The 14,249-nt window shown below is 35.7% G+C and overlaps 1 protein-coding gene and 1 long non-coding RNA gene across 4 annotated transcripts; one reads left to right on the top strand and one right to left on the bottom strand.

Annotated features, from left to right (window-relative positions):
• Nucleotides 1–707: 707 nt before the first annotated feature.
• On the bottom strand, nt 708–5,762 carry LOC132622269 (uncharacterized). 3 transcript variants are annotated; one of them, XR_009575857.1, is made up of 6 exons: nt 5,381–5,762; nt 4,102–4,224; nt 2,630–2,706; nt 2,050–2,149; nt 1,520–1,845; nt 708–1,347 (listed from the first exon to the last, which is right to left on the bottom strand). It is a non-coding gene; the product is annotated as an uncharacterized LOC132622269 (long non-coding RNA). The 3 variants fall into 3 exon arrangements; XR_009575856.1 differs by lacking the exon at nt 2,630–2,706 and having other exon boundaries at nt 712–1,347; nt 1,520–1,621; nt 1,730–1,845; nt 5,381–5,752; XR_009575855.1 differs by lacking the exon at nt 2,630–2,706 and having other exon boundaries at nt 714–1,347; nt 5,381–5,751.
• A 1,063-nt stretch (nt 5,763–6,825) lies between these two features.
• Nucleotides 6,826–13,245, top strand: LOC132621859 (uncharacterized). The gene is made up of 13 exons (XM_060336324.1): nt 6,826–7,391; nt 7,761–7,836; nt 8,408–8,613; nt 8,692–8,778; nt 8,894–8,986; nt 9,086–9,240; nt 9,584–9,668; nt 9,750–9,836; nt 9,917–10,036; nt 11,762–11,863; nt 11,945–12,117; nt 12,251–12,347; nt 12,851–13,245. Exons 1-11 carry the CDS (start codon nt 7,053–7,055, stop codon nt 12,110–12,112), a joined length of 1,518 nt encoding a protein of 505 aa, XP_060192307.1. The 5' UTR covers nt 6,826–7,052; the 3' UTR covers nt 12,113–12,117; nt 12,251–12,347; nt 12,851–13,245.
• The last annotated feature ends 1,004 nt before the right edge of the window (nt 13,246–14,249 follow it).

The following is a 14,249-nucleotide window of genomic DNA, read 5'->3' as shown; positions in this document are numbered from 1 at the left end:
TTAGGAGAGGTAGAGGTAGGCCGAAGAAGCATTGGGGAGAGGTGATTAGACAGGACGTGGCGCAAGTTTGACTTACCGAGGACATGACCTTAGACAGGAGATTATGGATGACACGTAATAGGGTAGAGGGTTAGTTAGTAATTGAGTGTGGTCTTACTTATCCTTGCATACTGGTAGTCGTAGTATTACTCTTGTAGGCCCTTGTCTTTGATAGTAGTTTGCCTTGCCTTGCTATATTGCTTTGGATTTCTTGTTCTTTTTTACTAGGTTGTCCTATTATATTGTGCTATTAATGCTTATTATTATTGTGTACTATTACTGAGGCTTTTTCATCTCTCTTTGAGCCGGGGGTTTATCGGAAACAACCTCCCTACCCGTCAAAAGGTAAAATAAGATTTGCGTACACTCTATCCTCTTCAAACCCCACCTGGTGAGATTATATTGGGCATGTTGTTATTTGGCCAAACACCTACTTAGTACTTCAAAACTTGTATATCTAGGTAAGCAATACATTATTAGTTAAGTATTTCTGACATATATATTTTCTGATTATTGTGATGTACAAATTAACTTGCCATATCTCATATTTCATGTGTTTTTAGCTTGTGCAATTTTTTTTTTTAAAGCAATAGATGTAAAGATAGGATGACATTCATTACTTTATACTAGTATACGTACCCGTGCGATGCGCAGATTGTTTTTTTTTTTTTAAAAAAAGTGGAGAGATAAAATAGAAATATATGTATATGAACCATGTGTTACATATTGCGAAATTTTTACTCTCAATTTTTTGGACCATTCTGAAGTGCTCACCTCCAAATAGCACAGTTACTGTTGCTCGCACACCAGTCCCAAATAAGCTACACCAAAGAACTTAAGTGTCCATTGTAACAAAGTTTACTATGAAACACAATTATATAAAAATTCAATTCCTAAGAAAAAGTGTAAATACATAAGCATGCGGTGTGGTTAGACAGATAAAATATATTTGATGACTCAAAATCGTTCAAACCATTTGACACGAATGGATGTGCATTTCTACCTTTAGACACTTCAGTTCAATAATCAATACAAACTAATGTATATGGGTGTTGTGTGGCAGTATCACAACACTAAATCCGCAATTTAAATATTTCTGCTTGATTTCGGTGAGGGCATCATATCATCAAGTTACATGGGATTTGACTATTGAGTGGGCATAGTGTCCTTGTGGAATTAACTTGCTGAAAGTTTGCTTAGAAATCTACAAAGTAGTACGATCATTAGGCTTTTCGAACTATGACTTTCCAATCTCGTTTGTACTTCCACTTCATCTTGTTGATGCATAAATATCGGTGCTCCTCTTACCTGACAATATTTAGCACAAGGAGGTCTAAGAGTATTGTTATATAAATCTAGGTGTCTACTAGTTTACTACCAAAAGAGTCGTCAGATTGGCACCAAATCAAATAAATGGAGAATTAAGTGTATATATGATGAAAAAGGCTTATATGTGAAGCAGTGTAAGGACGACTCTTACAATTGATTCATTCATGCCTATCCTGGTCAGCTCATCAATTAGCCATCTCTCTGATATGTGGCTACCAATACCCATTCTTATCTTAATTTGGGCTTCAGCTTACTATTCATCCATAAAAAATTAACTTTATTAAAACTGTGACTGACAGGACATATAGCTGGAAACTTTGTGAGTATTGGTTGCACAAAGTCAAAACCTTTATCTCATTACCCATCTCAAAAGTAAGGTTTATGTGTTGATTAATTCCAGATCGTGCTGCATCATTTGTGGAACCTTTGAAGAGCCTAATTGCTTCCAAGACGCGATCCTCATTTGCAACTTGGGAGCTAAAATCATGATAAAAAAGAGTTCAATTTTTGATTAAAAACTGTTTGTATAGGCTAAGTTTAAAGGATAAAGTTTATATTGAAAAGAAACACTTGAAAAAGGAAATTCTCCTAAACAGCTTAAATGGCATAGCTAATAAGAGGATGAAACAATCCTCGAAGAATTTGATCACAAAGAAGCAGCTTATAATCGTCTTTACTTACAAACTCATTCTTGCAAGAGCTCGATTCAACCTCACTATGGCCACACAGTAATTTATATTATTGTTGCCTTGCCATTTTCATCTGATTGCCGCCTCATATCCTGAAGAAGATAACAAAAGAAGCAGATATCAGTGAGAGATGTACATCATTTTCACAATCAAGAAAGGATTGTACTCAAATGCTGCTGTTCTGAACAATCCCCATAGTGATCCAGTTGATATAGTTACCTATCTAATATTGACATAATTTTCTTGTTACATTGAGACTGCAGAATCTGACTTTAGTGGATGGCAATTGGTCTTAGAATTACGACGACAGTGAAGTGCATAACTTTAAGCCATATTAAGAACCAACCTTTTCAGCCAATTATACTCCTTAGAAGTTCTAGCGTCATCCCAAGATACTTCAGCAAATGCATGGTCATTAGGTAAAATAGATGGGGCTATTCCCTAGTTCATTAGATTACGGATGGCAGTCGCACGTGGATGGACAAAACATGTCGTTGAACACGATATGTGCAGGACTTAAAAGGGGAAACAATCATACTGGAGTCAAAATGTGTTAAGCCTTAAAATATTACCTCCATTCAGCCTCGGAGCTTCATTCCCCCTTATATGTGCTTAGCTCAAAATTAGTGTAGTACATAAAGTTTGTCCCCTGAGAAAGATTAACTATATCATATAACAGCTAATCTAACTGATTCTTGACCTCAATTATGTGACTATTTATATCTGAGTGTGCTTGTATTAATGTATCTGACTCATTATGTTTTTCAACTATAAATCCTATTCACCAGAAAGATTAATTGACATCTTTTTCTGACTTCAGACGCGGCATAGGAGCCAAAATACAATAGTAGAATATCATTCATAATTGAGATCATAAGAAGTCAACAACATAAGGCTTTAGGCAAAGGAGTAAAGTAGAGTATTCCTCCAAGAACAACTCCTAGTGGATTCTCATCGGCAGCCAAACCAATGGTTGTAAGCTGAAAAGATGTTACAACTGCTAAAATTAGGAGCTATTTCAGAAGTTGTGTATCTCTTCATTGAAAATGCTTGTAATTTACTCAAAAGTTGTTAAAGAGATAGGGTCCATTTATTTTTTAATCCAACAAGAAACTGTAAAACTCCGGCGATAGCTCAAAACGTAGAGAGACTGATGAAGCAGTACCGTCTGGGGTCGTCCCTATGCCGTTTATGAAAAGTTTCGAATGTCCCATACTATTTTCTGTGGTTTGGCTTCTTGTGGTGCTTTGCAAGGTGTAAAGAAAGCTTCTTGGTAGACAACATCCTAGCTTTCTTCTTTTCAGGAATTAGTAGTCTACGTACGAAAGATCTACTGGATTTCATATACTAAAGCCAAGTAGATTACAATAAGACATGTTTTCTATTTCAGGAGTTGTCATAGTTTTTCCAAATAAATTGTCATGTTGCAATCTGTAGCTCGTCCCACATCCGTAGTTCGACTGTGCTAGTAGACGACTTTCATATCTGTTGAGTAAACATCACCATATCCTGATGTTGTGGGCAAGGTATCCCTGTAGGGAATTTTTTTGAACATAAGCATCACTTGAGAAAAAGTGAACTATAGCTCGTCCCACATCCAGAGTTCGATTGTGTTAGTATACGATTTTCATATCCGTTGAGTAAATAACACCAAATGCTGGTGTTATGGGAAAGTTCTCCCTGTAGGGAATTTTTTCGAACATAAATATCACTTGAGAAAACGTGAACTAACAGAAATTGCATACATTAGTTGTATCAACAAATCAAATTCTAGTCCTATCAAATTGGGATGATTTTGAGTTTTGCAAGTCTCATTATGTGAGGATGTTCAAACAGTGCAAACGACACAGAATCCTAAACAAAATAAATTGATCAAAACAGAAAGTCAACATACAGCATACTCGTCACTGAGTAATTCAACATTATTTGTCTGGATCTAAACATTAAAGTGATTCATGAAAGTAAATTGTCCAAGAATGTTTAGTTTCTCCACCAAAAATCTACAACATTAACATGAATATACATACGCGAAGAGTGAACTTACCCTGATTTCGTGAGAAAGTGCCAAGGCTAATTGGGTTCTGATACTCTAGTTCAACATTCAATTTCACCGGTAAAAGAGATTGACATTTTTACTTCCCTCTAGCTAGCCACGACTCTGGTTCACCTGAGAAAATTATACATCAGAGAATAGGTTAGGACACGGAAAATGTATACATCAGTGATACTTCTTCCTGCTTCCTTCAAGCTTCCATTGTTACAACAGAATATTCAAAAAATGATATATAAGCCTAAAGCATAGACATCAAGTAACAAAAACATCTAGAAAACACTTATAGCATTCATATAATTAGAGAAATAATATTCTCACATCCATTAATAAAAGAGAGATCAAGTGAAAAGTCATCTGCTAATTAATCATGGGTTGTTGATAGTTAGGCTTTATCTCCTTCCTGTCTTGCCAAAATTACTTTGTCAATGCAAAATCACATGGGAATCTTGATTACATTTCTTTATAGCTAAGTTTTTTTGTTAACACAAAGGTATTAGACAGTGATAATACAATCGAAATGTACATGAAAGCAAATGAGAATTATGTCAAAAGCCATTCTTTAAAGTAACGACATATTGCTTACTGATGTTGTGTAGTAGTAATAAATATATACCAGTAATCTCTAAGAAATATAGAATCAAAGGTTTATATAGTAGTAATACCGCAGCACTAGGACAAAAATACAGTGCAACTTAAAGACACGAAGAATATAATTTACAATTACTGACGTTCATCCAAACTTCTAGCAAAAAGTTATATCCAAAAGAATGGGAACTAAGATATTCCCACCAAATTGTTGTTACAGCAATAGAAATCAAAAGAGTTATTCATAATCCTCTTAGAATTGCCGGTTCTTATAATAAAAAAAAAAATATCCTCTCTGGAATTGCCGTGAATAAGAGAGAATCAAGTTTAGTAAACCCAATACATAAATTATTTCTAGTTATATCACTTATAACTAATTTCCAAAGAGGAATTAATCAGGGGCGGAATTATAGGGGTGCAGGTTCGTCCGAAAATTGCACTATGTATATGGGATCAATTTTTTAATTCATGTATAAATATTAATATTGCATCCCCTAACATATCGAAGAACTTAGCCCAGCGGCTGAGGTGCTTATTATTTTGCTCATGGTCGTGGGTTCGATTATCTGTAATAACACTTTTTAACCCCTTTTAATGATTTGGTATGTAAAACAATTCCAATTTTGAAAATAATGTTGTATATGTAAATATATTTATACAGACACAGTGGAGGGAGAAATCTTACCGATCAAATCAAAGATCAGTAGTGAATAAAAAGAGACAGAAACTGAATAGCTTTTCTATCTACTTCAATAGCGATAGTGAGAGAGGCTTTGACGGTTGAAACTGAAAGTTAATTTCTGGGGTTTGGGATGTGGGAAGTTAACTTGCAGGTTTGGAATTTTTTTATTTTCATACGCTCCTTGCATTTTTCTTTATTTTTTTTTTATTTTGCTGAGTAATTTACTCATTGCAGTTTTTTTTTAACTGCTGTATTTTTTTTTTTGATTTTAAAAACTTTTAAATTCTGATTTTTGCGGTGATGACACTTGTCGTCGTATTGTTCTTTTGTCTCTCCTATTATGAGTCAATTCTTCAAATGATCATTGAATTTGTGGAAAAGTTCAACTAAAGTAACTTTTGAATTTGTTTAGACAACGAGGTCATCAGACTATGTCCTTATTTCCAATAAAGTAAAAAAGTTTATTTTTGGACATAAAACCCCTTAACTCATGTTTAAATTATAAAATATATTATGTATGCACAATTTTTGGATTCTCCAGAATTCTTTAATATTTTTAATGTTTTAATCAACGTAATATTTCAAGCTATAAAAATAAAAAAATAGAATTGTTCAAACTTTAAGTATGCTATAAGGTTTTCTTTGTTATATCAACTTCTTTTGAACTATCTTGATATTTTTCTATTACTTAAAGTCTGAAGCTACACATTTTATTGAATGTAAGTGCTTGGACATAATTGAAACATATGAGACGTTATATAAATCCATGATGCATGTAATTATTATTTTTTGGTTTATATATAACTACTAATTAATTTCTGAAAAATGAAAACATTTTTACAATTTGTTGGATATATGCTTTCCAAAAATATAGAATGTTTATGTTAGTTGTATTCCACTTATTTATAAAACTTAAAGAAAAATCAAAATATTACAAGTTCATCTCCAAAAAAATAAAAACAGTAAACATTTGTTTTGATAATTGAAAATTTGATATACCAGGAAAAATTATTTACAATCAGTTAAAAACCCTATAGTTAAGCACTATGCTCTGTTCTATTATCATTCAGTTGTATTCTTTTATTGCTTACCTAGATGTAATTTTGCAATATTCTGATTTTTTTTTCCGAATTAATATTCACATTTTGAAAATAAAATAGAAATATCAAATTTTATAATTTAAACATGAGTTAAGGGGTTTTATATCCAACAATGAATTGTTTTACTATTTTGGAAATATAGACATAGTTTGATGACTTTATTGTCCAAAAAAATTCAAAAGTGACTTTAGTGTGATTTTCCTATATATTCAATGACCATTTGAGGAATTAACTCCTCCTATTATATATAGATAGATTTAATGCGTGGTAAAATAAATAAATAAATAAATTGGGTTGAAATACAAAATGAATAAAATTGGTTGAAAATATAAGGATTTAAAAAAGGACCCAAACTCACACGTAGCAAATAGTAGTAGAAATGAACCGAGTTATCCACGTTTCCCTCCATCAATCCATCATCCGCCATAAAAATATCTGCAACTCTCCTCTACCTAAACACAGACACTCATAGCTCTAAAAAAAAAACCCTAAAAACAGTTTCTTTATACTACTACCAATTCAATCATCCCAATTTTCAAATTTCCCTTTTTCTAACCCTAATTCCTCTTTCTTTCATGGACTTGGTTTATTCACCGATGGCTAAATGCATTTCATCTCCATTTCCTCCTTTCACTCATCGACCACCACTTGCACTGTTTTCCAGGGTTTCCATTTCGCCCAAATATGCGAATTCTCGCCCAAAGATGTGTTCTGCTTCTTCCAGTTCGGATACACTTATTGAAGGGCATAAATCTCTTGAAGTTGTTAGTAAGAAAGAAGATGAATATGGGGACTTGAAATCTTGGATGCATGACAATGGATTACCTTCTTGTAAAGTTGTTATTAAAGATAGGCCTTCTCATAATGCTAAACATCTGCCCATTCACTATGTTGCTGCTAGTGAGGATCTTCAGGTTGATTAATTTTTCTTTGAGGTCAACTTGTGTTTCTTATTAGTTTAATTCATTTTCTTGATACTTGTGCTTTTTACTCCCTCCGTCCCAAAATAAGTGTCGCTTTAGCTTAAAAAATTGTCCCAAACTTTCAAGATCAAAGTTGGCAAGTGTTTCCAATTATGCCCCTAACATTAAAGAAACAGTTTTCTTGAATATTGCGCAGTTCTGAAAAAACATTTACTATTAGATAAGAGTAACTATACCTTGTATTTATTGTTTTTCTTAATGGGAGTGAAAAAAGCTAAAGGGACACTTAGTTTGGGAAGGAGGGAGTAGTTGTTTATTTAATTTTCTTGATAAGTTGAGGTCAACTTGTGCTTATTGCAGGCTGGTGATATTGCTTTTTCTGTTCCGGATTCTTTGGTGGTAACGCTTGAGAGAGTTTTGGGAAATGAGACCATTGGTAAAGTGCTGTGTTGTTTTTTTGCAAGTACACTTTCCATTTTCTCGCTACTTCGTTCCCGTTTCTTTTGGCACTAATGCTATCTGAGAAATCAAACAGATTGTTTTGCTACATTTTTTACAAGCATATTTTAAGTATAAACCAATAGTTTTAGCTTGTAAATATGTAAATTTTATTGTACAAAAAAAAAGCTTGAAATCAGTTTCTAAATCCACACAAAAATTAGATGCATTGGCCCTTGTACTCCTCAACGTCATTCTTTTTTGGGGGCGGAGTTAGTAAGTGAAAACTGTGTGGATTACGGACTCTCTTAAGTTAGAGAACGCATTCGCCCTCTTCTCCTCCCACTCTGCACCCGACCCCTGTTTTCCGTTTTACTATTCTAAAGTCCGGGAAATAGATGTGCAATCGATAGAAGCAATTCAAAAAGAGTCTAATTTTTAATAGCTTTATGCAAGTGATGGTTGGCCAAGAATGCTTAGTTGGAAATAATGGGCGATTTAATACATGATGTATGGTTTGTCTTTGTGCTTGCAAAATAGAAAGTTGATTAGAAAAGTTTGTTTTACAGCGGAACTCTTGACAACAAACAAATTGTCTGAACTAGCCTGCTTAGCGCTTTATCTGATGTATGAGAAGAAACAAGGAAAGAAATCGTTCTGGTACCCTTATATAAGAGAACTGGATCGCCAGCGGGCAAGAGGTCAGCTAGCTGTGGAATCACCTCTTCTCTGGTCAGATGCTGAACTTGATTACCTGACCGGGAGTCCAACTAAGGTATTTTGAGTTTCCATCTGCTGATAGATATCAGAAGTCCTATTTTCATCGCTAAACAAGATTTTGGTGAAAATTTAGGCTGAAGTTTTGGAGAGGGCTGAAGGGATCAAGAGAGAGTACAATGAGCTTGATACAGTCTGGTTCATGGCTGGATCACTATTTCAGGTTTTATAATTCGTTCTATTCTGATATATTCTCACTTGTGCACCATCTCAGTCGTCTTAGCGATTAGCCTATTACCTGATTAATTCTGATGTTAACAACAATCATTCTTGTGCAGCAATATCCATATGATATACCCACTGAAGCATTTCCTTTTGAGATCTTCAAGCAAGCTTTTGTTGCAGTGCAGTCATGTGTTGTACATTTGCAGGTTCGTCACACCCTGATAATGGGATTTTGTTAAGTTTATATTTCTTATAGCTCCATGTGTAAGAATGACTAAGCCAATTGAAGTCCTTATCAAAACCAGAAAGTTAGTCTTGCCCGGAGGTTTGCACTAGTTCCCTTGGGACCACCACTATTGTCCTATTGTAGCAACTGCAAAGCAATGCTAGCAGCTGTTAATGGTGCAGTGCAACTGGCCGTTGACCGCTCTTATAGCGCAGGAGATCCAATTGTCGTGTGGTATGAAATCTGCCTTCTACACTTTTTGTTATTTTTCAAGTTTTTCTTTCAACTCAGACCACAGCAATTACTACATGGTTGTGTTTCAAATCTAGGATGGCACTCCAATATGGTGGAGATACAAAGAACTAGTAATGGTCTATATCCTTTCTTGTTTAATTTTCACCTCTATTGAAGACTTGTAACTAGTTAAAACTTTGTATGGATTGTTGACTTAACTATCAAAATAAAAATAAAAAATGGGATAGATAGATAGACTTTGCTTTAGGCATAACCAAATGTATTGTCCTATGGCTGTTGTTTGGCAAGATATCTCTTAACAATATTTTACTGCATTTTTTAGGTGTGGACCACAACCTAATTCAAAATTACTTATTAACTATGGGTTTGTTGATGAAGATAATCCGTACGACCGTCTCATGGTGGAGGTAATATTTATTGTTTAAACCAATCTTCACACAATTGTATTAGGTCTTCAGTTTGAAATAATTGCCTTTAATACAATTCAGGCAGCATTAAATACAGAGGATCCACAATATCAGGACAAGCGACTGGCTGCTCAACGGAATGGTAAACTATCAGTGCAAGCTTTCCAGGTAGAATTCTCAGTTTTGAGGAATATTGTCTGTGATTTGTTTTTAATTTAAAAAGTTTTAACATTCCCATACAACAACAGGTATGTGTGGGAAAAGAAAGAGAGGCTGTGTTGGAGATGCTTCCTTATCTGAGACTGGGATATGTTTCAGATCCTTCGGAAATGCAGACTGTCTTATCATCTCAAGGCCCTATTTGTCCGGTAAAATCTTCTGGCTGTTGTAAGCTTCTAGCATAGTTATGTGAAACGATAATTGCATGGACCAGAGAAAGTAGAGATTCTTGTTGACCTTAACTTCTTCTCTCGTTTGAATCAAATAGGTGCCTATGTAAACGATGTGATATATTTAGCTGTAACCAGGCAACATAATTTCAATAGAATGAGGTGCCATGGTGAATGTTATTTGCGGATGACATAGTCCTGATTGACTAGTCTCACAGCGGAGTTAACGCTAAGCTGGAGGTTTGGAGACAAACTCTGGAGTCTAAAGGGTTCAAGTTGAGTAGGACCAAGATAGAGTACTTGGAGTGCAAGTTCAGTGATATAGTGCATGAGGCGGACGTTGAAGTGAAGCTTGGCACCCAAGTCATATAGAAGAAAGATGGTTTCTAGTATCTTGGGTCTATTATACAAGGAAATGGGGACATTGATGATGACGTCACACACTGTATTGGTGCAGGGTGGATGAAATGGAGCTTGCCTCCGGAGTGTTGTGTGACAAGAAGGTGCCACTAAAACTTAAAGGCAAGTTCTACAAAGTGGTTGTTAGACCAACTATGTTGTATGGGGCGGAGTGTTGGTCAGTCAAGAGAAATCTCATGTTCAGAAGATGAAAGTGTTGGAAATGAGAATGCTGCGATGGATGTGTGGGCACACTAGGAGTGATAGGATTAGGAATGAAGTCATCCGAGACAAGGTTGGAGTAGCCTCAGTGGAAGCCAAGATGCGGGAAGCGAGGCTGAGATGGTTTGGACATGTGATGCGGCGAGATGCAAATGCCCCAGTGCGGAGGTGCGAGAGGCTGACTAGCGACGGTTTCAGAAGAGGTAGAGGTAGGCCGAAGAAGTATTGGGGAGAGGTGATTAGACATGACATGGCGCATTTCTTGCTTACCGAGGACATGACCTTAGATAGGAGGGTATGGAGGACTCATATTAGGGTAGAAGGCTAGTAGGTAGTCGCGTTTATCCTTTCTTACGAGTAGTTTTAGTGCTCTATAGTTTCTTGTCTCTTGATTTCTGCGAGTATCTCTGCGAGTATCTGTTGGTTTATAATGGCCTATTTACTTTCATTGTTTTCATTTTCATAATTGCTTTGATTTGTTTGCCCGTATCTGACCTTTCATATGCCTTTTCTTGAGCCGAGGGTCTTTCGGAAACAACCTCCCTACCTAAGGTGGGGGTAAGGTCTGCGTACACTCTACCCTCCCCAGACCCCATGTTGTGGGATTCACTGGGTATGTTGTTGTTGTTGTAGAACAGGTTGAAATCACAAAAGGATGCTACCCAGAGAAGCACGGTTTCCAATTCCTGTGTCATCTGATACTCTTTTACTAATTCCTGCCAAGTGCAGATGATTGTTTACATGTCACTGACATGTCATAGTCAGCTAGCTGTTGATGTAGTTCAGTAGTGTATCATGTCATGTAGCATGGATCATTTGGTGCTTTTCTAAGTGAGGAGTTTGATGCCACCCAGAGAAGCATGGTGTCCTATTTTATGCATATCATGCTCCCAGTTCTACTAAAACTTATTTCATGGCGTCTAGCTCGTAACTATGGAAGACCATACTCTGGATAAAAAGAGAATAAAAGGAGAAAGAAAAATATTCATAGCATCCCAACTTAAACCACAATTGAAATTTGCTGTTATCCAGTTACACATTAACAAAATGTGAAAATCTTACCTCTATTTTTAATCAATACAGATGAGTCCTTGTATGGAAAGAGCAGTTCTTGACCAGCTAAGTGATTATTTCAAGGCAAGGCTGGCTTGTTATCCGACCACTCTAAGTGAAGATGAGGCTTTGGTAATCTTCTAATGCTTTTTAGAGGTTGAACATTGATCTATGGTCATCAGCATGAGTCTAATGTCAGTTTACTTCTCATAGTTGGCTGATGCTGATCTGGATCCAAAAAGGCGAGTTGCTACACAGCTTGTCAGGTTGGAAAAGAAAATTCTAAATGCTTGCCTGGAAACTGCAGTGAACTTCATTAATCAATTACCTGATGACTCCATATCTCCGTGTCCGGCTCCTTTTGCTCCAACATTGAAATGATATAGGTCTCTCTCTCTCTCCCCCGCCCTCCCTCCCTCCCTCCCTCCCTCTCTCTCTCTCTCTCCTATCTTCCCCTCAGAATAATTTCTACATCGATTGTTATTATTATTTTTTTTCTGAAAAAACACTCAATTGCAGAGATTTTGGATGAATCTTCACTTTAAAAGCTGTGGATAGATTGAGCATCTTTCTCAAGTGTATTGATACTGGGCCAACTAGACTGCTCCTCAATGAGGTCAGTGGAGATGGTGTTTCAACTGTATCTAGAATGTTCATAATGATTTTTTGTGCATCCTTTACTAGAAAATGGTTCGGTGTCACTGATGATTTTGCTTCAAATTTAAATTTAAGTATTCGTATTGTATCTTCTAATGAAACACTGAGAACTGGGAGGAAAAAAAGATGACAGTTGTCATGTAATTTGGTCATTAAACGCTGTATTAAAGCCATTGGTCCAGAACAAGAAATGGACTATGGATTTCATGAAATTGCTGTGAAATTAGCTTGAATTTGTTTAAATGGAGTCACGTGTCACTTCTTGACGTTTGTGAGAGATAATAAGCAATCAAAATTAGTTTTGTTTTGGCATAATTAGATGTCATGGTACCGGTGTTATATTTTCTCCAAGAAGTTGAATTCCTGCAAAATACTATCCTCTTTTTATTTTTTTATTTTAAAGCAAGCGGTGAAGTTATTTGGCACTATGCTTAATGTGGGTTTGCTTTTGATTTTTTTCAGGTGAAACTTATAGACGGTAGTTTAAAGAGACTGAACCAATGGAGTAGTCCAAAAGGATATATACACGTTTGCTCTGTACAATATGCTGGCAGTTCTATAAGATCCGTCTTAGACCAATGCTCTCCTCTTCATTGTCATTCTCCTTGAGCCTAACTGTGTATTAGCCTTCTTTATCTTTGTCTTCTTTTCTTCTTTTTTCTCGTACACATTGAGTTACAATGATGATGCATTTAGGTGTATAAAGAGAAGGTTCTTACTCGATGCAGTGCATCATTGTGTTGCCATCTATGTGATTTTAATCATTCTTTGTAAATATTGGTCTTGATGTACCATATTCAATCTGATGTAATGCACTATGAACATGTTCATAAGTCGACATCGTATGTTGAGCACCACATTTGTCAGAGATGATATTACATAAACAGATGGACTCAAAGCTATTAGGATCTAGCTTTGTTTCCCTTTGCCTCACCCGCCCGTTTGACTTATGGCATCATCGACTTGCTTTTCAATCAAAGCGATTTCACAAGAGAAAGGTATTACCAAAGAGAGGTATTACCAATGTCGGAGTGCATGAAGAGTGCAGAAAACTGGGCTTTTCTTCAGAAATATAACTCTCCAATGGCAGTGGAGAAATGATCTGTGATCTTTTTTCTTGGAATCTTCACCTGTATTGGAAACTTGTAGCTAGTTAAAACTTCGGATGTAACGACGGGCTTTGCTTTAGAGATGATGCATTGTCCTGTGCTGTTGCTTGGCATCTTTTGGCTGTAAGATCAATGTTAGGAATAGTAATGATTGTTAAAGTGGGACTGAATGAGAAATATGAATGGTGTAGGAGAGCTTTAAATAAACTTCTTAAGAGGCTATACGTTGGCTTGAAAATTTGAATATGTCAATTGCACTAACTTCAAACGTTATGAGTGCTTGATTAGTTCCCAGTTGATACGGGTACGAAAAATGTATTCATCAACACATGCACAATTGTGTATAAAACAGAAAATTCACTTAGTTTTGTGCCAAATTGTTGTGTAATCAAGGCTTGGGCAAATGAGAAAAAATCACTCATGCCAAAAGTGATTTTTGCCTCTATGAGATTTGAAGTTGAAGCCTCATTATACTCTTTTCACTTTATTGATCGCTAGACAACAGCTTTAGCTGCTTTAACATATATATTTTTTTTTAATTAAAAGAAATGCAATTGACTTTTGTTCCACATACCGGTAAGTTGCAGCAGAGAAGATGCAACTGAATAACATCTATTAGTGGAAATCAAGACACCACAGTCCAAAATATGACATCTTAATCGTAGCAGTGTCCTTTTGGAATGTTTATTGAGTAGAAAGACAAAAAATTATGACTGAAATTGCAGTAGGAGAATACCGAGCAAATCGCCTAT

This window comes from Lycium barbarum, chromosome 12, assembly GCF_019175385.1.
Source record: "Lycium barbarum isolate Lr01 chromosome 12, ASM1917538v2, whole genome shotgun sequence".
NCBI lineage: Eukaryota > Viridiplantae > Streptophyta > Magnoliopsida > Solanales > Solanaceae > Lycium > Lycium barbarum.
This window is presented reverse-complemented; position numbering and strand designations above follow the sequence as displayed.

Excerpts from the sequence above, each read along its gene's own strand:
- LOC132621859 (XM_060336324.1), top strand. The coding sequence starts at position 7,053 with ATGGACTTGGTTTATTCACCGATGGCTAAATGCATTTCATCTCCATTT. Across the intron at positions 7,392-7,760 it reads CTGCTAGTGAGGATCTTCAG|GCTGGTGATATTGCTTTTTC; the intron begins GTTGATTAATTT and ends TGCTTATTGCAG. Across the intron at positions 9,837-9,916 it reads TATCAGTGCAAGCTTTCCAG|GTATGTGTGGGAAAAGAAAG; the intron begins GTAGAATTCTCA and ends ATACAACAACAG.